Source organism: Phalacrocorax carbo, chromosome 6, assembly GCF_963921805.1.
Source record: "Phalacrocorax carbo chromosome 6, bPhaCar2.1, whole genome shotgun sequence".
Taxonomy (NCBI): domain Eukaryota; kingdom Metazoa; phylum Chordata; class Aves; order Suliformes; family Phalacrocoracidae; genus Phalacrocorax; species Phalacrocorax carbo.
This window is the reverse complement of record NC_087518.1, coordinates 9,410,965-9,435,351: the sequence shown is the minus strand read 5'-3', so window position 1 is coordinate 9,435,351 and position 24,387 is coordinate 9,410,965. Positions and strand designations below refer to the sequence as shown.

Sequence of the window (24,387 nt, the reverse complement as noted above, 5' to 3'; positions counted from 1 at the left end):
TCACTTGGCATTATGGTTTTCTTTGAAGGGTTACAACAAAGCAAAAGCCTACATTGCTACCCAGGGACCTTTAAAGTCCACCTTTGAAGATTTCTGGAGGATGATTTGGGAACAAAATACTGGAATCATTGTCATGATCACAAACCTTGTTGAAAAAGGAAGAGTAAGAGATTTTCTAGTTTGTTAGCGGTTGCTCCTTACCACTTCCCTGAATCACACGGGCAGAATTTGTTTTTAAACATTTTGGGGTGATATATATTGATGTATAATATATAACAAACATAACAGAGGGATACATAGCTAGCCATGACACAAATGTAAAGAAGCAGCTGAAACCCTTAACCAACACACCCAACTATGTCTTTGTTCAGAGAAAATGCGATCAGTACTGGCCGTCAGAGAACAGCGAGGAGTACGGCAACATAATCGTCACGCTGAAGAGCACAAACATACATGCCTGCTACACTGTGCGCCGCTTCACAGTCAGGAACACAAAGATGAAAAAGGTGAGTAAAGCCTTCACTGTTCTCATCCAGACGCCTTCTGGCTTCTGTAGGATGCAAGGCATCCAGGAGCAAAACTCAGCATTTGCATACGCAACTTGAAGTAGCAGGTGGGTGGGAAATAAATTAGCAAAGTCAGGATTACAAGGAACCTGATGAAAGGTTTAGTCTGTATTTCTTTTTCTCAAGTTCACTGCTGCTTGGGTGTCACAGTTATTGCTGTTATTACCTGTATCCACATGTATTTTTCCTTGAACTCTGTCTCCACCTAGCAGAAGGCAGAGCTGCAGAAGATTTCTTCTGTTAGATCCCAGCGCTTTTTTAGCCGAGCAAGCCAGTAGGATCGAATATCTTTCTATGCTTCTCTTCCCTAATTTTTCTCTTCTTTCTGCACACACTTTGCACGCAGGGTCAGAAGGGAAACCCCAAAGGGCGGCAGAACGAGAGAACGGTTATTCAGTATCACTACACTCAGTGGCCTGACATGGGTGTGCCGGAGTACGCTCTGCCCGTGCTAACCTTCGTTAGGAGATCCTCCGCAGCCAGAACCCCGGACATGGGACCAGTGGTGGTGCACTGCAGGTACGATGGGTGTGATTAACTACTTCAGGGCAAGCATACTTAGTGCATCGCGTGTGCTCTTACATGCCAGCTAAGACAAACGCCACAAGTTATTAACACAGAAGGAGAGTACCAGCCCCATGGAGTGCAGGTAGACATGAGCTTGCTTTGCGTATGTCTTAAGACAGCTCCAGTGCAAAAGCTTCCCAGTTGCATTAGCAAAACCCTGTGTCACGATACTGAGTTGCTGCACATTGCACTGATGTGGTTGTGCAGTTCCTTGTTCGAAACTTGTTTGTAGCTTGCCCATTCAGTGCGTAAGCAAGGCAGGATTACCTCTGCTGGCAACCAACCATGTGAATAGACGGACACCCAGGCACACAACTGCTGCCAAACCACACTTATATTCACCAGCACTTGCAGCTGACAGAGGATTTCCCTTAAATGAGTTAAGGGATGTGGTCTTCATCACTGTGTGTGAGGGGGCTGTACAGCACCATAGCAAAGAGGAGAGGATGATGGGGGTTAGAGCTCCTTCCTGAGCAGAAATTGAGAGGCTCTGAAGAGTTCCCCTCTCCACCTTCTCTGCTGGGCTCAGGACCATCCTCCTCCCCTTCAAGGAGTCCTGCCTCCACAGGATTAGCCCCCCTCTTATGCCTTTCCATAGTGCTGGTACCACTTGCATTTCCAGAACAGGATTACAGATCCACTGTGAAGCTTAAACCATACCTCAAGACTGAAGCCAACCAGGGCAGCCCCACAGCGTGGAGCAACCTTGGTGGTCCAGGATAGCAGCAGTTTGGCATAGGGTGGATCTCTGTACAGCTTTTTCTAGCCAACACCAGTAACAAAAGCGGTGCAGACAGGACAGCCAAGTGTCAGATTGGGACGCTTCTGGTAAAATTCCCAGAAACTCAAAATATTTTGTTTAGAAACTTTCATGGTTGGGGCTAGCAGGGAAATGAAAGTCTGTGAACAGGACTATTTGCTTAATTCTGTTCTGCGGTTGTGAACATTTACTTTGGTCCGGCTGTATTTCATGGGTTTCTCTTATGTCTTCTATAGTGCTGGTGTTGGGAGAACTGGTACCTACATTGTGATAGACAGTATGCTGCAACAGATAAAAGACAAAAGCACAGTTAATGTCCTGGGTTTCCTGAAACATATCAGGACACAGCGCAACTACCTCGTCCAGACAGAGGTAAAGATTACAGTGGGGTTGAATTTAAAGCCATATTCATTTTTATGTTGTAATCAAAAAGAAAATGGATTTTTCAGTTATATCCCTGTGAAAACTGAATATACCACCAGGCATTTTTTGCCCTGGAATGTCTCTCTTTTTCTAGACAAGAAACTTCAGATGTTGTGTTTGACTTACTCAGTTGTATGTGCTACACTTGTAAATGTTTATTCTGGATTTGGCAGTATTTGCCTGGGTGGCTTGTTTTGCACACCCTTTCCTTTCGTGTGCTCTACCCCTCAGTTAAAATCAGCTGTTTAGTTTATTCCAAGCGCCTACGTGACATGCTGTTGTTTTTCTAGGAGCAGTACATTTTTATTCATGATGCCTTGTTGGAAGCCATCCTTGGGAAGGAGACTGAAGTATCTGCAAACCAGCTGCATAGTTATGTTAACAGCATCCTCATACCTGGCATAGGAGGGAAGACGCGACTAGAAAAACAGTTCAAGGTAAGGCTTATCACTGACATCCAGAGGGACTTCATTTCCCTACTCTCTTTTGTATGGCCTGTCTTCACTGTCAGTTGTCATAGATAAGGTACCAAACAAGAACACTTGATTAGCACAGCATCTTGAGAAGTTTGGTCCTCAACAGTCTTAGCTACACTGCTGGAAATCAGCACTAACACTCTTAAAGTCAGAGGTGAGAAGGGGGACATGGACCCTGGTTTGGAGTGTGCTGCTGGTCTCCCTGTTTCCCAAGGGGACTTGGATTTTCCTGAGTCTGTGGTTAGCTTGGCTGGAAGTCTTCCTCCAAATTGTGGCTTCCATGCATATGTATGGAGAAAGACACAAAATTAGGTTCTTAGCACCACCTACTATTTCAGCTCTGGAGAAAGAAATACAAATGTTTTAAGACCAGGAAACACAATATGCCTTCCTCGTTGCTAATAACTAAGCTTGCTGCTTTTCCCTGCTGTGCCATAGCTGCTTTCATCCTGGCCAAAGTAATTTATTTTTTTTTTGCCCAGATCTCCTATTTGAAACCTAAGATTTTCTGATTGCATTTTATTTGAATGCATTTAGAAGTATTTTGTGAGACTATGTATCATAAGAAGATTATACGTGACATCTGTTTTCACAGCTAAACTCACTCAGTTAATAACTACCTAAGGAACTGAAACTGTTAAATCATACCAGGTGCCAAGCTATTCAAAAAAAGAACAGGCTCTTCTCTGAATTTGCTTGTAGAAATCTCAGTACTTCTCCATCAGTCAAGACATTCCAGATGCTTAATTACTAAGTTAAAGAAACAAGCGCAAGTGCACACACACTCACACAAAATGCAGCAGGAGAAAATATTTCTTATTAATAAAAAGTGTTGTACTTTTAGAAACAGTACTAAATTATAGATATAAAGATGTTTTCTGATGACTCGTGGCAAAGTTTCAAAAACTTAAGTGCCATTTTCAGAAATTACTTTCTCTGCCAACCTTTCACAGGTATTTAGAAACCCCATAGCTTCTAATGGGGCTTCTGCCAGTACATAGATGAGTTGAGTGCTATCTCGTTTAGAGTGCATTTGAAACTGGGACGTGACAAGCAGCAATTATTAAATCTTTTTCTTGTTTCTGCCGCTACCACAGAACAGGCAGAAAATAACTTGTGCTCATGCCCCGGTACAGTACCTTACATTCAACCATCTCAGAGTAAGATTGCGCTGAGTAATGAGTTGCTAGTGCCAGAGATGAAAAAGCCACTTTTACCCTCTTTGCTCTGGTAGAGTTTCCCCACACGCTTGGGGAACATTCAAATACAAATATCCCTCCCTGAGTTTTCTTTGTGCCTCGTAAGCAGCCCAGAGTGAACTTGGCAGACCAGAGAATGTAACCCGTGGCCTCAGTTCTCAGATGCCAGCGTGGTGGGTTCCCCAAAGGCCAGAAAAAGACCTGCTACAGGAATGATCTGGCTTTTGTTTTAGAAGAAAACATAAAGTTTTGTTGTTGTTTTACTTTGCTAGCTTTTCTTCCTTGTGACTGCTTCTGACTGAATATATCTGCAAGTCTTTGAAATATATTCTCAAAGATAAACGTAGTGTTCTGTGAAAATACATTTTGATGGAACTTCATCTTCAGGATGTTTCGGAGCTGAGAGTTGCAGAGATCTTTTTATCCATTAAACATGTTGTATGAAAAGGATGGTTTCCATTGGCATCTTGAGTACTTTAAACAAGTTTAACAATGCAGTTTATTCTTCTACTGATGCATCTTTGCAGGAGTTGGCAAAGAAACCTCCTCTCTTCATTCAGAGCGCTGTGAGGACTGACTTACCACTTTATTCTCTTTCAGCTGGTTACACAGTGTAATGCAAAATACGTGGAATGCTTCAGTGCTCAGAAAGACTGCAACAAAGAGAAGAACAGGAACTCATCAGTTGTGCCGTGTAAGATCACATCTTTGGTTTGATTACTGCCTAGCATAACTTTTTGTACTGAATTCTCCCGGTGTTATGCATGAAAAGGCATAGCCACTAGGAAGGAGAAATGTAATCTTTTGTTCAGACCAAGTTGTCTTGTCTTTCAGAATTACCCTGTGAAACTGAACAAAAGAAAATAGTTACAGTGTCAGCCAGATATACCGTCCAAGTGAAATGTTAATTTGAAGTGCTTAAGAATTTGAATAATTAGGTAGAGGATAAATCTATGAATACTGAGAGAATTACTTCGATACCATTCGCAGCTCAGCTGAGATCTCCCAGTGTGATTGGCACAAGTTGTAATTCAGCTGCTACACTCAATTTCTGCGTATGAGTCTTCCCCAGATTTGAGGGCATTTAGTGCACGAGGACAGAGATCCACAGTCAGTAATATGAATGGTGGCTAAGCAGTATGAATTTGCACCAGACCAAGAATGGGCACAATGTCATTCCCATCACATTTCCCAGAGTATGGGACATACAGGACAGGTGACGGCCAAGCTAGCGCAAAGTAATAATGGTGCAGATACGGTCCATCAGGAAGTTTGTTCATAAAAAGGGAAGTCATCAGGATATATCTTAGAAACAAATGCGGACAGGGCAGAAACGGTCTGTATGACTCGCACTTTGTGTCACGTAGCTGCAGTGATTTCAGTTTGGCGCTTGGGGCCTGTCCGTTCGTTTGAGGGTGTTGTTGAACCCAGCCCTCAAACACGGAGAAGTGTAGATCTGCTGAAGAGCACACACGCGCTTCTGGGTGGTTACCTGTTAGGGAAGGTTTTGTCTCTGGAGGTTCTCTCACCCTCCAGCTGGGAGGAGGGAGTGATGGCAGTGCTATGGAGTGGTAGGGAAAACAAAATAAATCAGCTGGGTTTGTGTGCTGCTGGAGACAAATGGAGCACTACAGTCAAGAATTACCTGAAATCCCCTGTTATCACTGCATATACTGTTATTTGGTAATTCAGCCTGCTGTGAAAATCTTTGCTATAGTAAAATTTGATTCCTGAAATTACTTTGTCCTTGTGGGAATATTGTGCAACATTCTCTTTTATATCCTGTGTTAGCAGGCAATGCTTTAACGCAGTTAAAGTGCTGGCCTGCTCCTGTGGGAGATGGGAGCTGCACAGTGTTTGGTTTGTTAACGTTGGAGAAATTCTTACTTTTTGCATTGGGCCATGACCAAACTTTGATCTTTTTTTTTCTCTCTGTGTTTTTTTTTCAATCTTATAGCTGAGCGTGCTAGAGTGGGCTTGGCACCACTGCCTGGAATGAAGGGAACAGATTACATTAATGCCTCTTATATCATGGTGAGGAAGCCAACACCTAATTACAAAGTAAAATCAATTCTAAGGTGCTAAATACCAGATGCCTATAATTGTCTTAATTCTGTATGTAATGGCTGTGTATTAACAGATGAGATTTTAACACCTTCCCCATAATGTAAAGCTATTAACTGTGTTTTATTAAAGATTGTTGCCTAAAAAAATTAAATACAAGATGCATTTAGATGGAATGTGTATTTTCATGAGATACAGTCAAATAAATACTGGGATTTAGAGTAAATGAAAACAACAGGGACTCTGCAGAATGGAAATGGAGTTATAAAATTATAGTCTGTGTGAAAATATTGTGGAATAAAATTAAATAGGGTCATTATGTGTCCCTGAAGATGAAATTAATGCTTTAAAAGTATTGAAGGCAGTAAGTAACTGTGTGGTTTGTTTTTCTGCAAAAGGGCTACTACAGGAGTAACGAGTTCATCATAACCCAACATCCGCTGCCACATACAACTAAAGATTTCTGGCGAATGATCTGGGATCACAATGCACAGATCATCGTCATGCTGCCAGACAACCAGAGCCTGGTGAGTCGAGCGTGTCCGTCCCTGCATGGTACTGCAGTCACTTAGCCCGGCTGGGCACCAGCGTAGGGTCACTTAGTTGTATGCTGTGGCTATTTTCTGGTTGAAAACAAAGCCAATTTTTGAGCCACCTTCTCAAACTTTGCCGTAAGCTTGTTATAAAAAGACAAGTTCCACAATGTGGGGCTTGGTTTTTTGCTCTCCCCTTCTGCCTTCGCCCCTGGGAAAGACATGCTGAGCTGGATGGACCACAGTGCTCACAGACAGTGCGCTGGTGATGGCGACCTCTGCGAAGCTCCTGAGGGCTGCCTGGCTGGTGTGATGCAAGGCGCTGAGGTTACTGAGTGGCCAGGGCCACCCAGTTGAGGCCTTTGAGAGGAGCAGAAATATGAAGCAGGGAAAGTAGGGTAGTTGCTTGTTTGCCCAGGCAGCTTAAGGCTCGGGTCATGCAAGACAACAGCTGTGGATATTTTTGATGAAATTTAAAAGCAAACATTTATGTTAATAGAAGTGGAAATAATGAGAGAGAGGAGACACAGGTGAAGTGCTAATCACTACTTCCAGATTTATTAGCACGTCTCAAGAGGGCACGTTGAAAAGGATTAAGAACTAAATGGTTCGTTTTTCATGCACGCATCACTGAGGTGAATAGACGATTGTAGCTGAGAGTGGGAGAGAAACCACCTTCATTACAGCAGGAAAAGAGCAGTCATGAGGGGCTACTAAAGAGGCAGCAGTCGATATGCTTCCTGTGTGCGGCACAATGAAAGGGATTGCAGGCACTGCAAGGCGAAGAGCGTTCAGAGAAATCCAATCGAATCAGAAAGCACTAATGAAATGAAAGTGTGTCAGGTGGAAATGAAGAGGCTGATCTTGTCTTTACAAGTACATGAAATAGCTCTGCAGAACAATAGTGATTAAAGGGTAAAGGAGGAACGCTGGACTTGGCCCCATCCTTTGCAAGGATGCCTGGTCCCTGCTTTCACCTTCACTGTTCCCAGGGTGGAGGCTGGCCAGCAGGGCAGTAGCATCTGTGCATTGACTCTGTGTTTGGTGTGGGTTGTTGGCTGGCAAGGAGGGGTGGCATGGGACCGAGACTGGCACGATGCTGCAAGTGTAATGCCAAAGGACGAGATGATAATGCACGCTACTGCTGCACAAGGACCAGTCAGTTGGCAGGACAGGTCACTTCCCCAGCGTTCAGCAATGTTGCACTGCTTGCTGGCCTCTGCACGCTGAGGGCAGAATTTTCAAGGCACTCAGAGGACTTAGCACCCTAAGTCCCATTTTCAGAATAAACATTTAAGGCCCAAATCTTACCAGTATCTTGCATATAGCATACATCAAGGCTTCAGGCCCATAGAAATAACCGTGGTTTTAAAGACGTGCTCATGGCCACAGCGGGATGAAGTGGTCTCGTACCTCATGTTTTCTCATGAGTAAAACACGGGTTGTTCAGAGAGACAGGCATGCAGTGCCATTCAGGCTGACAGGGTAGCTTCTGTGCTTAAGCTGCAGGGACAGCAGATCCCTGAAGCCAGGAGGAGAAACAAGCTTTGCATATATGTGATGACAGAGCCTAATTTCTTTTCTCTGCAGTGAATTAGGAAAGCACAGTTATTTTTTAAAGTATAGCTTTGATGGTGTTTTATCTACACCCTGTCAGTTAGGCTGCTTCGGCACTGAGCTTCTTCCACCGTTCACAGCCTCACTGAGATTTGAGAGTGCCCCTTCAGTAGAGGAATTTTGATGGAGAATTTGCATTAGGTTAAGCCAGTGTTTTTTTTCAAGGCTAAGAATATTTGGGTTTCTTCCTTTCTCCTCACTCCTCCTAAAAATTCAACCCCTACATAAGTATCCATCAGTCTTCTACCTAGACCTGATCCACAGGCCTTCTGCTGATACCCTTGAGTTTTGGATTAGATCACAATAAATATAAATTAAAAATAATAAGCAATTAATTGCTAAAGGTCAATGAGGTGTCTTTTCTAAACAGATATCTGACTCTCATGCAAAACTGTGTAGGCAGGAGATAATAAAGCCTGGGATGCAACACAAAGGGTAAGTATGAGTGAGCTAAGATAACCATTTCCCTGTGAAGCCAATTAAAAAAGCAGACATTACCTGTTTGGACACACAAAGGAATGATGTGGCAGGCTTGCTGCCTACTGTAATAGTAAATCTGTTTCAGACAGAAATGGTTTTTAAAGGTCAGCTCCTGATCATTTCTATTTATCAAACCAGTTTTTGATCCACTGGATTTTTCAGTCACACACAAGATATCTGAAAGGCTGCAGTAGTGTGTTGTTTCATTCCTTCAGGCAGAAGATGAGTTTGTGTACTGGCCAAGTCGCGAGGAATCCATGAACTGTGAGGCCTTTACTGTGACCCTTATCAGCAAAGACAGACTGTGCCTCTCTAACGAAGAGCAAATTATCATCCATGACTTTATCCTTGAAGCTACCCAGGTAAAATAAAACTCCAAATGTGGGTCTTGTTCTTGCCCTAGAATGTTATTATGTCATTTAAATATGGAAGAAGAATGTTCAGAATCAGTTTTGAAAAGGATTTATTTGTAAATGCATGTGCATGCGTGTTGCTTACAGGGGAAGGGTATTCTCATTGGCTCCTTCTCCCTCTCACATCTACTTTCAGGCAGATTCCTCTAGCTAATGAGACTGTAGTATTAATTTTGTGGCTTATTTGAAAGTGAAGACATTGGGTTTTCATTTTTAAATCATACAAGTAGATTGAATTATACTTTGTAAACTACACCAAGATTTATTGTCCTATTTCTGCTTATAAGAATCAGCATTTATATTTTAATTGTTTGAGGGTCTTAATTAAGGGGTTAATTAAGCATATTTCTATTGAGCTATAAACCTGCCTCTAGTTTGCTGTCGGGATTGCAGCTGGATTTTGCTGCAACACAGTAGTTTGCAAGCCCTTCTAAATTTGAATGCTGTGGTTGCTCTTCTCTTGTTTGACTTTTGAGCTGTAAGGGATCTGAGAGGAGGTTTATGTGGATAGAAGCCCTCAACTCACATACAAAATCTATCATTTGAACATTTTGTTAAAGTTGCATTATTCTAGCGCATTCATTACAGAGGTGCTAGAGCTGTGCATCTGTCTTCTTCATTCTATACAAACTCTTTGAAAGAAGAAAGTATCTCTTCAGTTTGTAGCGAGGCTCTTCCCTCTTTCTACCTGGAGTGGATAAATGTGAAACTAAAGCAGCTAATGCCCAGGCTGGTTTTTCATTGCAGGATGACTACGTTCTGGAAGTCCGCCACTTTCAGTGTCCTAAATGGCCAAACCCAGATGCTCCTATAAGCAGTACCTTTGAACTTATCAATGTAATCAAGGAAGAGGCCTTAACAAGGGATGGCCCCACCATAGTTCATGATGAGTATGTCATCTCTTTTCTCCCATTTATGTGCAGGTTGTACAAGGAGTTACTCAGCTACAGGACACCTGTTAGGATTGATGTCCATTCTTGCATGGAGTGGATGGGCTTCAGTGGTCTAGGGAACCAGATCGGAATATTTAAACTTCCAGGGATGAAGTTTCACTTGGCATCTGAGGCCAAATACATTTTGCTCAGTGTCATTTTTACATTGGTCATAGTCTTAGGTGGACTCAGAAAGTGAAACTGTGTTTGCTTTGTAATCATTTTGGGTTCTTCTGTACCTGGAATTATCCCAAACAAACCCTACAACCTGTTTCAGAACCCAGCAGAGCCCTGCTTTAGATAAGGCTCTGAGCAGCCCAATGTGGGCTTATGGAAACCAGTTTCAAAACAGCCCCAAGCTCCTGTCTAACAGCTCAGGCTTAATGTGCCGTGTAAGACAGAACAAGCTCAGCTCAGCTGTGTCTCAGGATGAGCAGAAGTATCGTGTGACAAAGGGCCCGGGTATTCTGAGAGCAGATTTCTTTTGCCTCCTTCTGCCTCCCCAAAAACACTGTAAGGGGCCTACGTGGTGCCAAGTAGGAGGGAGGGAGCCCGCTAACACTGGGCCAGCATGCCCCAACACTTCTCTTGTAGCGCAGTGGTGAGTGTTGTCTTGCCATCTATGCTTGAATACCCAATTATAAAGGGTGCTAAATATCACATTGTTTATTATTACTTTGCACACATTATGGAGCTGCAAAATAGCATTATAGTGAAGCTGGAGCCTGGGTCTAACTGGATCTTTTTGGGGGGACTGTTTCCTGGCGAGCAGAGCTCTTCCCAGAGTTGTTCTGCCATTAAAATCCCAAGGAAGGCCTATTTCTGACACTGTTTGAGTTACCCTTGAAGCAGAGACCTAGCCAGCACAAACACTATGCTGGCACCCTCCCCCCCACCCTCCCCGAGTCCTTTAGACCTTTTGTCATTGCTACAAAACAGAGTCAGTGGGAAAGTCTTGGAAATCTTCGCCTTTTGTGCAAAAAATTTATTACCATACTCTGGTGTTTCAGTGGTCAAATCAGCCGTTGTACTGGTGTGCGATTGCACACTGGTATCCGCCGTTGCTGAAGGAGCCTTCACTTCACAGCGGTGTCTTGCTGCTGCAACAGGTTTTTCCTAACAGACTCCTGCAAATGGTGCCTTGGGCTGCAGCAAGTAGTTTTTCTCCCACCATCTCCTGCCTTGCTAATGCACAGTGTAAGCTCGGTTGCCTTTTGCCAGCACTGATTAATTCCCAGCTAGTTTTAATATTCATGCTTTGGGTAGTCTGAAGTGAGGTTTTGCTACTCTTGCAGTATTTAAGATTATGTTTTACAAAATTAGAACCATTATTGATTTGGGCATTTCATGCTAGACCACAAAAAGAAAAAAATCAAAATCGCATTCCTAACAGTGCTGAGTCATTCTTTCTGTAAATTGCTTTTTTTGGTTTATTTGTCATATTCAATGATTTTATTTTTGTGCCTAATACATAATGTGGATTCTGCTTTTCACTGGAGCCTAAGCAAATGTAGCTGAAAATGAAAATTTCCCTTCACTACATGCAACAACTATATCACATAATCCACTACTAATTACAACTGCGGATTAATTCCAAATATATGAATTTGCAATACTAAGTGCATGTGGTATTTAGGGAGTACGTGGTGGGATGAACTTGATAACAACATTTCAAAGAAGTTCAGAAATTCCAACTCGAGACAGTTGTCAAGATTTTTAAATATAACTGCCCATATGTAGACAACTAGATAAAGATTTTCTGCATAATTTTCCAAGAGAAAAGCCTTCAGGTTGTTGGGAGCTGGAGGTTATCAGCTCAAGTGAAAATGGGGCCGTTAGACCCTTAGAGGCATCTAGTTGTGTCCCATCAGGCACAAGCATTGGGCACTTCATCCACTATCCCTGCAGATGATCAGACGCAGCCATCTCTCTATTCTGCAGAAGCTCTGCTGCTTCTTCTACAGACTTTTCATCAAATATAGCAGATCTATTGTGATCTGATTTCTGTTTCCCATTTCTAGGCAAATTGAGTTTGCAAAAATCATACAAAATTAAGTCAGCATATGTCTTGATTTCCACAGAAATGTTGTAAAAAAATCCTAGTGGTAATCTTATGATACCAGATGGCGTTGCAGCACTTGCCGATTATTTAAGTTTCAATGTACAGCTCTCCAAACTACAGAGCAAGTCAGCACCAATGTCCCCTTTTACAGGTGGGGACATTTAGACACAGACTTTCTCAAAGTCACAGAGCAAAGCCAGGACAGACGTGCGGTCTCCTGTGTACCGGGAGAGCGGAGGACAGCTGAGGCTCCTCAGGAGCAGTTACGAGCCCCTGTTGCTTAGGATCCTCTATCCCATGCCCTGCAACTGCACGCATGATTCAAGTACACCCACAGATTTAGCAGCAGTAAGATTTCTACCTGACCAGTATCTCAAGGACACATTGATTTGTGCTCCTGATGAATAACTGTTGCTCAGGTTCTTATTAAATGACAGCACAGCTCGGCTCTTCAGAATCCGTAATGTCTCTGGGGTGCCCAACTCGGGGACGCGTTGCCTTTTGCCGATGAATCAGACCTAAGGACTTTGAGTTGTGCCCCATTTACTTGTGAGCACCTCATATCCGTGTTAGTTTTCTATAATTGTCAGACGTGGAGGAAGAGGCAAAGTCTCATTTCTTTCTAATCGTTTATGTTTTGCTTGAGTTCCCACTAATGAATTTAAAATACGCTCAGCTATAATGCAGATGCTTTCAGTACACGTGGCATGCGAGAACGGATTTCGGTGTTATACTCTCCAGGCTGGGTACTTTTAAATGGCTCACGTTCTTCTGCTGATATAGTTCTTTGTATTGAGTACTGCAGACATCCTGAGATGACTGGTGTACCATCCAATTTCTTCTATAAATTAAAATGACTAAAAATCGGCCAGTATAAAACAAGCGTTTAAAAGATACAAAGACGAACTACAGTAATCAAATAAGATGATATCAACATTTTCATGGGTCTGTGTCACTGTCCAGGTATGTTTCTGAGTATCTTATCATTTTGGTGTGGTTTTTCAGGTATGGAGCTGTGTCAGCGGGAACGCTATGTGCCCTTACCACTCTGTCCCAGCAGCTGGAGAATGAAAATGCTGTCGATGTTTTCCAGGTGGCAAAGATGATAAATCTTATGCGGCCTGGAGTATTTACAGACATTGTAAGTCTTTAAATGGAATATAAATGGATAGTTTACAAGGTTTTCATCTGAGACCAAAAGCATGAACTAAACCACTCATTCTGTATGTTGTCAAGCCCTACTGCATCTGCTACCAAGCAGCATTTGCGTTTGGGCTTTTTTTGTATATCTGTCGGTTTTTTATAAACCTCAAACCCACACTGTAAATCTCTGATTCGTTATTAAGAAATATAATTTTTTTAAAAACTTAAAATAAGTCAAGCTTCTTCCTTATGCAGTTAGGGGGGCACTGTACAGGCAGCCCTAGCAGAGAAGGACCTTTCAGCTTGTCATCATCCCCCTGTAAGCCAGCCCTGTACGTTAAGCTGTGCTATTTAAACATGGCACGTTGTGATCTGAAGGGATGCAGCAGGGCGGGTAGGCCTGCGAGGAGATAAAGCTTCAACAGAGGGGCTCATGGCTCAGCGTGCAGCAAGGGCAGCGCCCTTGTTTCAGTGTGCGTGGCTCTGGCGGTACCAGGGACCAACCTGGGGCTGGGCCAGGGGCTCTGGAGTTGTCCCACCCTCCTGTAGTGTTTAATAATGTGTTAGGAATAATATAATCTACCCAAAACTGGAATTTGGGTCGCCAAGGTTAAACTAGATTAACAGAGGTAATTGCTCTCGAAGTCTTTTTCTTTGCTGTATATATGCCTCTAGTAGTGAGTATCCATGACCTTCCCTGGAAATGCCACATTTAAGTGCCACTCACTTATGTACACTGAAAGCATTGAAATAACGTATCTTTTCTTTCCCAGGAACAGTACCAGTTTCTTTATAAGGCAATGCTAAGCTTGGTCAGCACTAAGGAGAATGGAAATGGTCCCATGACACTGGACAAAAATGGTGCTGTGATGGCCAGTGACGAATCTGATCCCGCAGAAAGCATGGAGTCTCTTGTCTGATTGGAAACCTTAAAAGGCACTTAATTTGTAGAACTTCTGAAGACTGAGTGAACTTTTTTGAGGCCTTTTTTGCCAGACTCTAGGTTATACAATAACCCAATTACTTTTTTACACTGATAAAAGTTTTGATATTTATTTTTTGCCATTTTATGTCTTAATGGTATCCTACTGAGCATTTGCACCTCTGTTTATTTCACACAGTGAAACGCAATTTTATCTAGTTTGCACTATATGATCAGTGTTACTGCCTATAATATTCTAATACAAGACAAGCCCTGATGTGACATTCCATGACAACAAACATACGCTTTTTTTCTGTTTTGTTTAAATGCAGTGAAGTTTTGCTAACTACAGTGACCCTCAAATCTTAAATCTTGAATGCTAGGCCAGATGGATTCTTTCTACGACAGATACTGTACCCCTTCGTACCATATTTATTATGTTAGTGATCAAGTCACAGTTTTGGTAACGGTATTCTGCATTCCAGTGAAGCGGATGAGCAGTGTTCACCCTTTCTTGACAAAATGTGGCAGGTGATTATTAGCTGCGGTGAAGGTGTAATAGCCTTGTGGAGCTGAAACAATTATTTCTGTATTGTTTCAAATTGCTGTTCTGTACACTTACAGGCCTGAGACTTGCTTCACATGGAATACATAAATTACATACAAGATAATTATAAATTAGATGCAAGTCATACACGGGACGCAGTGATAGGTTTTGAGTTTACAATTTCAAAGTTTCCCCAGGTATCCAGAAAAACGTTGATTTTAGATTTTAACCAGCCCTTTGATGGGAAAGTATTTTTGTTTTTATTCTCCTCGGAGCCGATACCGTGAGAAATCTACTACAACCCCAAATGAGACCTGTTTTCAGATATATTGAAGGTAGCAATATTTTACATTACTAAGCTATTCAATATTTTAAACACATTAATTTCCTTACTATTTCTTGACTATGACCTCACACCTAATGGTATGTTACATGATGACAGGCGTTTCTTAATTTCATAACTGTTAGATGCCATTTTTACAGGTGTGTAATTTTCATACTTTAGTGCTAAAACATAAAGTACTGATCCATATTTACTGGTGAAGCAAACTAATAAAAAAACTACCTATAAAGTTACATTCTCCCTCTTTTTTTTGCCAGACTAATTCTTTAGCACAAACCTAGCTTATTGTGTTTTCCCTCCCACACCAATGAAATGGTTTCCCCCAGATTATACAAATAATTTAATTATTGTTTGGAGCATTTAAGTATTCATCCTCACTGGCTCCCTTTTCCTTTGTATTTGGTAGCGGTTCAACAAGGTCCATCCCTGTTTAACGGAAGAAGTAAGCACATACTTAATTCTCCTGAAAATTAAAGCTAATCGTGTCCTTCATAGCTCGGCTGAGTAGGGAGGAGTTGTTGGATGTGCCTTGAAAAGGAAATAGGTCATTTCAACCATCCTGACATTTGGTATACAGTTAAAGGCACTGTCCCTTGTATACGGCATTAGTTTCTTTACCTTTAAATTTCAACTCTACATGCGTTGTAATTTTTCAGGACTTGTCAAAATGTTACAGCATATTTTTCATTTAAATGTAAACCTACTAACTTCTGCCAGTCCAGTCTTGCTGAAATACAGACATTTGGCAAGGTAAACCCCACTTCTTTTGTTGGAGGGGAGGGCAGGGAGGAAGCTCTGCTAAGAATCATAGAATCGTGAAGAGGAAGCTGAAAGTGAACTGCTTAAATTGTATTGAGAGTAGGTATTTTGGTTCAGAACCTCACGAGGTACAAGCTGAAACGGTCTCACTGAGTGGAGGAGCTATGCAAACTGGTGTGTGCTAACATCTGGCCTTTTACTTTTAGTAAGGGAAAGATTTCCTAGTATGGATACACTTGATTAATTCGACACCAAAGTATTTAAGAATTCATCAGCAACCTTTTACATAGTTACCTTTTGCTTCTCAGTTTGTTGAACCCTTCCATACATGTGATCCAAATAACTGCCAGTGCTGAGCACTATAGTATATCCAGGTTTCAGTAAGGAAATCCCCTGTCCAGCACCAGCTAGTCCAAATGAAAAATGTGCAAAGTATTTCAAAAGATTGCTTTGTAGTTTGCGTCCCCCTGGCACTGGGAGGACCCAGCACCGAGGAGGGAGTCAGTTAATGTGTGGTAGGAGTTAAGACTGGCTCTACAGTCACTATAGCGCAGTAACAAGAATTAAGTAAATTCTCAAGTACTGCTGCCTGCAAGGGCTGGAGGGTTTTGCTGAGTGCTCTGCTGGCCAGTGTGCATCCACGTTAGAGGCTGGGGAGCCCCCCCTTGCACCCCGAGTAGTGATCCTGGCCTCAGGCAATTCCGGCTGGTAGCACAAAGGGACTCTGATAAGTTGGATCAGTTCTGTCTGAAGTGTTTAAGTTCCTGGGGAAGTGTAGGGAGAAGTTAAGAATTCAAACTCTGACAAGAGCTAAGTGACAGAAAGATTACTGCAGGCATCAAGAGGGTTGGATTTGTTCAGTACTTTCAGCTGATTACTTTTCATTTCACTGGCATGATGGAAGATAACGGTGGTTCGTGACACACTGCCTGAGTGTCCTTGGTTTAATCCCTTACCTCCTCACAAGTCTTAAAAATCAGTGAAAGAAGGCTGTGGCGGTTGAACTTTGGTAGGTGCTTTGGAAATCCATGCATTTGCATTGGCATTTTCCCACACCTGAAATACTTGCTGGGGTTTAATCCATGGGGAAATAAGTTACACTGATGTTCTGTGAGTTCTCCATGGACTTTTTCTTAAGGGGGCTCGAGCTGTGTGTTAAGTGCTGTGCTGACAGCCAGATAGCCAATAGATGGTAAAGATGCATTAGGCTTGGGGTGGATGAAGCTAGGAATTGCTTGTGAAAGTCGGGACTAAGAGTGTGTAAGAGCCAAACCTATCCTGCTGTAAGCACCTGCAGTTCTGCCCTCTTATAAGGATTCGCACCCCTTTCCCTGGGACTGAGCGAGGCTGGCAGGAGCGAGCGCGTGGTCAGAGATCTGCACTCAGGGCTCCGCTGAGATGCTCTCGTGAGTCCCTCTGGCCAGAGCCCCGCTCTGCGCATCACGGCCTTGCTTTTGCCATGCCAACCCCCACCTCGCTGTAACCACTGCTTGGCATTCGGTCGGGATGTCTTTCAAGCATCAGAAGTTCCCAGACAATGTGCAGGCCTGCAGATTAAGAGAACCTGAGTATATCCTGTTGCTATAAAATGTGGTCCTCAGCACCAGCCCTGAGAAATAAGGAAATAAAGGACTGAAGTGCACATGCATGAGTGTGTCTACATTTAGAAAATATTATTTCTCCATGTCTTGCATGTGTACTGCGCCCACAGGCCATGTGAAAGACATAAAAGGCTTCTTCCCATTGAGCCCGTAAGAGCAGCCAAGCTTTCCAAGAGGGAATGCTCAGAAAGCTGCTGTGTCACCTTAACATCTAAAATGGGTGTCAGTGTCAGCCGAATGCCCCATCCCGCAAACACCGCTGCACGTGAACTTGGCTTCGGTCTGGGAGAGCCGGTAGGGCTGCTCAGGCGTGCAGGCTAAGCACACGCTCCTCTGCAGGACCAAGGTCTAAAGATTGTTCATTTTAAGCAGCGTTTGTCCTTAGTATTTCACGGTGTCTGTTTCCAAATACTAATTTAGGAACAGGAAAAAGAAAAATCCCAAACCCTTAAACTGCTCCGTGTGTGTGACTGTTTCTGTACTGTGGGTCTGTTCTAGGTTAGTGGAATCATTTACAGGATCTGCAAAATTTCACTTGTTTTTCCAGTTTCTGACTGCTTGAGCCCAGAGTGAGACATTGGAATGTTAGGAGAAGAATTTTTATGACACAGCACAACTGCCTTCTTATCAATCTTTTTTTAAGCTGATATATTTTATTTAAAAGCTAAAAAATATAGATATTGATTCTACCAAAGATGCATACTACTAATTCTCAGCAAAACAAAACCAACTTAATTTAAAAAAAAAAAAATTAAAACTTAGTTGTCTTAAAGATTTAGCAGTCTTTCTCAAATTCTTGTCTTCTGACATCAGATCTTGTGTTCTGAAGTTTATGTTCAAATGGTGCCAGTGAATTTTTATATGAAGGGAAAACGCCTATTTGTTAATCCACTGCATTGCTTTTCTTCTTTTTCTTTTGCTTTTGTTATTTTTTTACAGATATAATTCAACTCTTACTGTTACCCCTTTGCTCCTCTTCTCTTTGTTGCCATTCTAACAATGTGAACTACATTGGCTTCACTTATCAAAGGGGAAGGAATGCAAAAATAAAGAAAGAGAAGGAACTGTAATGAAGAGATTTGGCCTCTACTTTGTCTTAGCTGTTAAACTGTTTTTAGTGTTTTTGTTAACTATTTGCAAAGGGAAGCATTTTCTACAGAGGATAATTAATTTCAAGAAAAATGTCTTGAGTTTTAAGAATAAACGTCTCCAAAAGAGGAGATAGTCAATTTTATACAATGTCACAACTCTCCAACATTTGGGGTAGTGACTTTTTTGTTTTGTTAGAACATTCGAAGCTAGCAAGCAGCCATTGTTTCTAAAGACCGAAGCATTCATGTGTACTCCTGGTTTCTTTTCCTTCATTTTTAAAATAGCAAAAGTCATTAAAACTGTAAATATTTTGTTGCTTGGATAAGCATCTTCTGGGAACTTTGTATCTATGGTATATAATCATAGAATTTTATATTTTCATATAAAGCTAATTTTTTTCTAGTTTCACCTCCTTCCTAGTTCTGTGGTGGCTATGTGAATACATACCTTCTGTGTATCAAGGTAGTGAGACACCATCATCACACTCCAAAAAAGATTTCCACACATGTCATTTCTTTGGGGCAGTGATTGTGAAAGTTGGATTTTTATTTTTTTTTATTCCATTGTCAGTGTGTGCAATAGGAATTAGACTTAGCCAGTCACTGGATACGTTTGTCTCATTGATCCATTCAGAAAGAAAAAAAAAAAAATGTGGTGTTTGGTTTGGGGAGAGGGTGGGAGGGAGTATTTTGAGGGAGATTTTTTGTTCGTTTTGGTTTGGTTTTTGTTTGGGGTTTTTTTGTAACTTGAAGAACCTTCTTTTTGTTATGTTAAACTATATCAAATCATTCTATTATAGTGTTATTTAATATGTAAATTGTATTGCTATACATAAAATAAAGTATGGTTTTTGATGTATTTACAGACTTCTTCCTTATTTGCATCAAATACACACACAGAACAGATGCACGAGTCAGTATTTCATTGTCCCAGGCGTGCAGGAAGAGTGATGAGATCCAAGGCCTGCTTTAATTAGATCTCAAATTTCCAAGCAGTACTCAGCTGGGAGCTGTCTCTGAGTCACTTGACAGTGGAGATCACCGTTCCTTTCTTAATTGTCTCCGACTATCGGAGAGCTGGCAGTAACCCCCGTCCCTCTCCACCACTGGTCCTCCCCAGGCTGCTGTGACCCAGAAAAATCCCTTTTGGAAGGGGGATTGTTTCCATTCAGGATGGGACCTCAGAGCCTGAGCTTTATTGCCAGCTCCTTTGGGTGCGCCCATCCTTTGATCTCACCCTGGTTTATCAGCAGAGGTCTGCCTGGATGAACAGGGGCTTCCACCAAGCCACTGTCACCCGATTTGTGGTGGTAACCTGCACCTACTCAGTGCTCAGCTAGCCCTAGAAAAAAAGCAGAAGTACTCCTCCCCATCTCAGGCAGGCTGCGAGGGAGAGACAGATGTTCCAAATCCTAGAGATAAAGCAGCAAATATTCCCCCTGGAGCGCATTAGTAGTCACATCTCCCCGCTGCATCCGAGGCAAGGGCTGTCACTGCGATGGGCGCACGTTACACCACCGATGGTCGGTGTTTCACAACAAAACCTCGACAGCTCCCCATCCCGCCCCCTGTGCTGATTCTGCGCTGAGTGCATGCGTTACCTTATTTTTGTTGTTCTTGTGGGAAAACCGCTTGGGTTTGTGGACACGTTCTCGTTCAGATCTGCTGCCAGCAGCGAGCTGCGGAGGCACGCCTGCCTGCAGCGGGGGCACAGCAGCTGCCTGGGCTGACGGAGCCTTCAGAAACCAGGCAGCACGCAGCCTCCAGAGCAGTACCTGCACATGGACAAACAACAGCGGTAGCTGAAATTGCTCGTTGATGTAAAATTGCTGGTTAAAATCAATACACTATACATCTGCCTTCTTTTGTGTTGCTCCATTCTCACCTGTAAGATCCTCATTCTGGTTGAGTGGGAGAAAGAGGGAGCCTGAGACACTAGTCACACTGGGACTGTGATTAGTGTGGCACCGCAGTGCTCACAGCACAGCCCGCTGACTCCTGTGAAGCTTTGTAGTATGCGTCCTCCAGCCCTTGTGTTGCATCCCAGCAACAGCCCAACGCTAGCCCACGGGCAGGCTCCACCTGCCTTGCTGCTCTGGGATGGCACACGGGAGGGCAGGGAGCTGCTTCCCTGCCTGCCAGGCCTGCCCTGGGGGATGCTACAGCAGCAGGAAGAGCCCGGTGCTCTCTGCACAGCTTTCAGGCCAGGGCAGGCAGCTGGCGCTGGGCACCGGGGAAGGCTCCTCTGCCCAGCTTGGCTGCCGTATCCCCACGGAGGAGACGGCAGCCCCTGCACGCACAGGTAGGTGGCACAGAAGCATGAAGCACTTCGTAACAACAGTATGAGAAAGCTGCTTAAATGCCACTTGTCTGGGAAGTGTCTGAAAGATGGAGCTGAAGGCAAGCTGAAGAGCAGTCAACACCACTTGCTGCAAAAGAATGATGAACGCAGGCCTGGCAGGTCTAGCCTGGCACCAGGTAAGGAAACCCTCCCATCCTACTCACAGCAGGTTTAAAACTGTATCTGGGTGGGAGGGAGAACCACACAGGAAAAAAGTGAAACCCCACTGAAGACAGGCCAAAGGAAAGCAACAGGAATGGTCAGTGATCTGGAAATGCGCTGAGCAAAGACAGGATGAACTGGGATGTTGCCTAGTGAAATGCTGGAGAGGGAGGCCTGGGAGGGTGTCTCCTGGTATTTAACACACCACTCCTGAAGGAAGGGTGTAACGTCCCTACACCCTTTGGTAGATATAACAAGAAACAGAGCTTGAACAGCCACAAGGATGGTAGGGGTTGGGCACTGGGAACATCATCTAGGATGCAACAAGGATTTGTCTGTAGCAGCTACAGAAATCAGGACAACCCAAGGCAGCCCCTTAAATGAAAAACTGCATGTTCATTAGGCGGCAGCAGCTCTGAAGCGGAGCCCCGCGCTGCTGCGAGCCAGATCGCCATGTGCACGTACAACACACGGGGCAGAGCTCTCTGCGGGGTACAGGGCGGCTGTTCGTCCCTGACCCAGCCTCGCCTCGGGTCGAGCTCAGCAGCAGCCCCCTGCCCTGCAAACCTTGTCGCTGTTCTGGCAGTGCAGCGTTTCAGCCCCTGGACCTCCCAGGCTGTCTTGGGGAGCAACAAAGGCGTGAGTGGAGGACAGGAGAAATGGCAAAGCCTTGGACAAAGTGCTCGGGTTCTGTGCTTGTGCTGGGGAAGAGGCCGCGCTGAGACCCATATCCAGTGGAAACATGTAGCAAGTAGTTAATGACTCCTTTGGCAACAAAGATATGATTTACCAGCACTTCCCACTACAAACAATATGCCTGAATTAATTGGTGGTATCAGGAGATCCCAGGTTCTTCTGTAATAAATAGCTAATGAGTTTAGCCTTTAAGGCTTCCAGAGGCTGCTAGCAGCCGTGCTAAGCAGGCACAAATAATAGCAGCATTTTTATTAAATGGATTCAAATGCCAGAAGGTGTACTTTCAAGACCTTTTGCAACATAAAAATAATTTTGATCAATGGTTCGGTCCCAGGCCTATTACTTAGCCACTTCAAGCGCCACAAAGTGCTTCATGCACTGATGTGTCACCCCTACCTGCTGGCAGCTGCCTTATTGATCACTTGTGGTTTCTGTTTCCCCTTCGCTGCCAATCAATGTTTCTGATGTCTTTCTGGCTTTGTAATGCTTTAAGAAGCAACACTTCACAAAGCAATCTCTGCTGACACTGTGTTCAATTAATCTGACAGTCACTGGGCTCGCTTTTCTTTTCTAAAGTTGTTATCTTCCTTATGTCTTGAAATCCTTGTTTAGGAGTTGACGCCTGCTTTGCTGGTGTTTTATGTTATGTTTTTGAATTTTGAAAAGATCCTGCATTTCAGTTCCATGTCTCTTATGGGAACAGATTCCAATAGTTCATACTTCAGTCTCTCTGTGTCCATGAGCCATGCTTTTTGTATGCCTCATGATTTCTGTCACTCTCAAATTCAAACCCTGTTGGTTGCATGTCCCGTATCACAGGATATTCTTGCAAAATACCTAATAGTAAATACTTTGTTCCTACATCTAAGGAGCTGATGAAAGAGAGTTTCTGAGTCAACACCAGAAGAAAGCCAGAAGGTATGTGTGTTTTGTCTTGGAAGGATAGCATTATTGGCTGGAAGCCCAAGGCTTGATAGAAGGGAAGGTGGCACAGCCCTCCACCAGCTGTTCTGCTGTTTTTTTATGATCTAGAATGATGCCCCATCTGAAAGACGAGGGCCAGCAGGCTCTGAATGCACAGGCTCCTCTATGATGTAGATATTTTTCTGCACCTTTTAGGGTCTGTGGGCCCCAGCTCTCCCTGGGTCCATGGGGGGATGATGCCAGCAGCCAGGAGTGAACAGTGCACTAAAGCTTTTCCTACACATGAATCTAGCCTAGTAGGGGGTTGAGACAGCTGATGGCTGCTTTTGGTACTTCTCCATAAAATGTGTGGCTGCCCTGGTCATAGGTACCATATGTGTACAGAAGGTAACGTGCAGTCTTGTTAGCTGGTGTCACACGAGCCCTCACAAGTCAGACCTGGGGGAAGGAGACACTAAGGGAACAGAGGGAACATTCAGATAAAACCCAGGCACTGTAAGAAATCTAGAACAGACTCTTGAAAAATATTTTCACATGCTAATAAACTGTGGCTCCTCAGCCATGCATCACACAGACCCACAGTCCCTCCCTGCACCACCACCTGCCACATCTCCATGGGCTGTCACAGAGCGTGTGTCAGCTCCAGCAACCACTTGGGTGGAAATAGCAGTAACATCTGACCCGCCCATTTTCTACTGAGTTACACTAACGTCACTCTGGGTAATCAGCAGGCTGTGTGTGGGACATAGATGAAGACTTGATAGTCTGCTAGAGTCAGAACTCAGCGTGCCCCCCAGTCACTTCTGGTGGTCATCATGTTCTCATCCATTGGCCGAGGTGCTTCCTTGACACAGACCTTTAGTGAGGCAGGAAATACTGGTGACAATGACAATCGCCATGGATTTTGTAAAATGAGACTTAAGGGAGAGAGACCTCTATTTCATATAACATCCATTTGGCAGGCGGCTCAGCGAGTGCTGTAGTTCAGCACCGGAGCTCCGAGATGCTGCATGCGCCTTCTTTCTGCGGGAGGGCAAGACTGCAATCCTCTTCAGTTCCTTGCCGAGAAGGGAAAGTGAGGGGAGAGATGACGAGCTTGATTGCAGGCTAAAATGAGATCTTTAGCGTTCTCTCAGCCAATGCATGGGAGGAAAATTATGATCTCTTAAAGAAAGCCTGGCTGTTTTCTCTCTGCAAAGAGGTTCCTATGCGGTGCACAAGAGGGATGGACTGGGGATGTCCTGCATGTACGAGATAAATGAGCAATTTTCTGTAACAAGGTGCTTATCAGGTTTCATCAGCAGACGATCAAGAAGAATAGAAAACCATAGAAAAACAGTGAATTGAGGTCTTCATTACATGCAGCCTGATGGGACCATCAGCACCACACAGCTTTGCCCTCCAGGAATTTTTCCTAACAGGCTCAAATCATTATCTTTAACAGTCTCAGCCTCAGAACTGTTGGACGAATTCTGAGTCCCATCACCCAGATGAACGTTTTGATTCTAAGCGGTAGTTTTAATTTAAAATATCATATAATGACATTTAAATTAAATACAATTTCATTCATGATATTACGAATTGACATTTGTAGAGAACATCCAGCATGTTCTAATCCCATGGGTGTGACTGTGACCAAAACAAGGTGTTGGCTACTGTAGCTGTATAAAAATAGGTGACACAGAATAAAAGGGTTAAGCTATTTAACACTTTATTTAGCTAGGTATGGAAAGGTTATCACACTTTGCAACTAGCAAAGGATGTCC

At 43.4% G+C, this 24,387-nt stretch overlaps 1 protein-coding gene across 1 annotated transcript in view; it reads left to right on the top strand.

Moving 5' to 3' along the window:
* Nucleotides 1-19,357, top strand: part of PTPRG (protein tyrosine phosphatase receptor type G) — a 420,049-nt gene extending 400,692 nt beyond the window's left edge. Inside the window, exons 18-29 of the mRNA XM_064453587.1 lie at nucleotides 29-163; nucleotides 372-506; nucleotides 913-1,085; nucleotides 2,130-2,265; nucleotides 2,607-2,753; nucleotides 4,592-4,685; nucleotides 5,949-6,025; nucleotides 6,454-6,582; nucleotides 8,901-9,047; nucleotides 9,846-9,988; nucleotides 13,098-13,233; nucleotides 14,009-19,357. Coding sequence (XP_064309657.1) covers nucleotides 29-163; nucleotides 372-506; nucleotides 913-1,085; nucleotides 2,130-2,265; nucleotides 2,607-2,753; nucleotides 4,592-4,685; nucleotides 5,949-6,025; nucleotides 6,454-6,582; nucleotides 8,901-9,047; nucleotides 9,846-9,988; nucleotides 13,098-13,233; nucleotides 14,009-14,155 — 1,599 coding nt within the window. The 3' untranslated portion in view covers nucleotides 14,156-19,357. The remainder of the gene's footprint in view (nucleotides 1-28; nucleotides 164-371; nucleotides 507-912; nucleotides 1,086-2,129; nucleotides 2,266-2,606; nucleotides 2,754-4,591; nucleotides 4,686-5,948; nucleotides 6,026-6,453; nucleotides 6,583-8,900; nucleotides 9,048-9,845; nucleotides 9,989-13,097; nucleotides 13,234-14,008) is intronic.
* The last annotated feature ends 5,030 nt before the right edge of the window (nucleotides 19,358-24,387 follow it).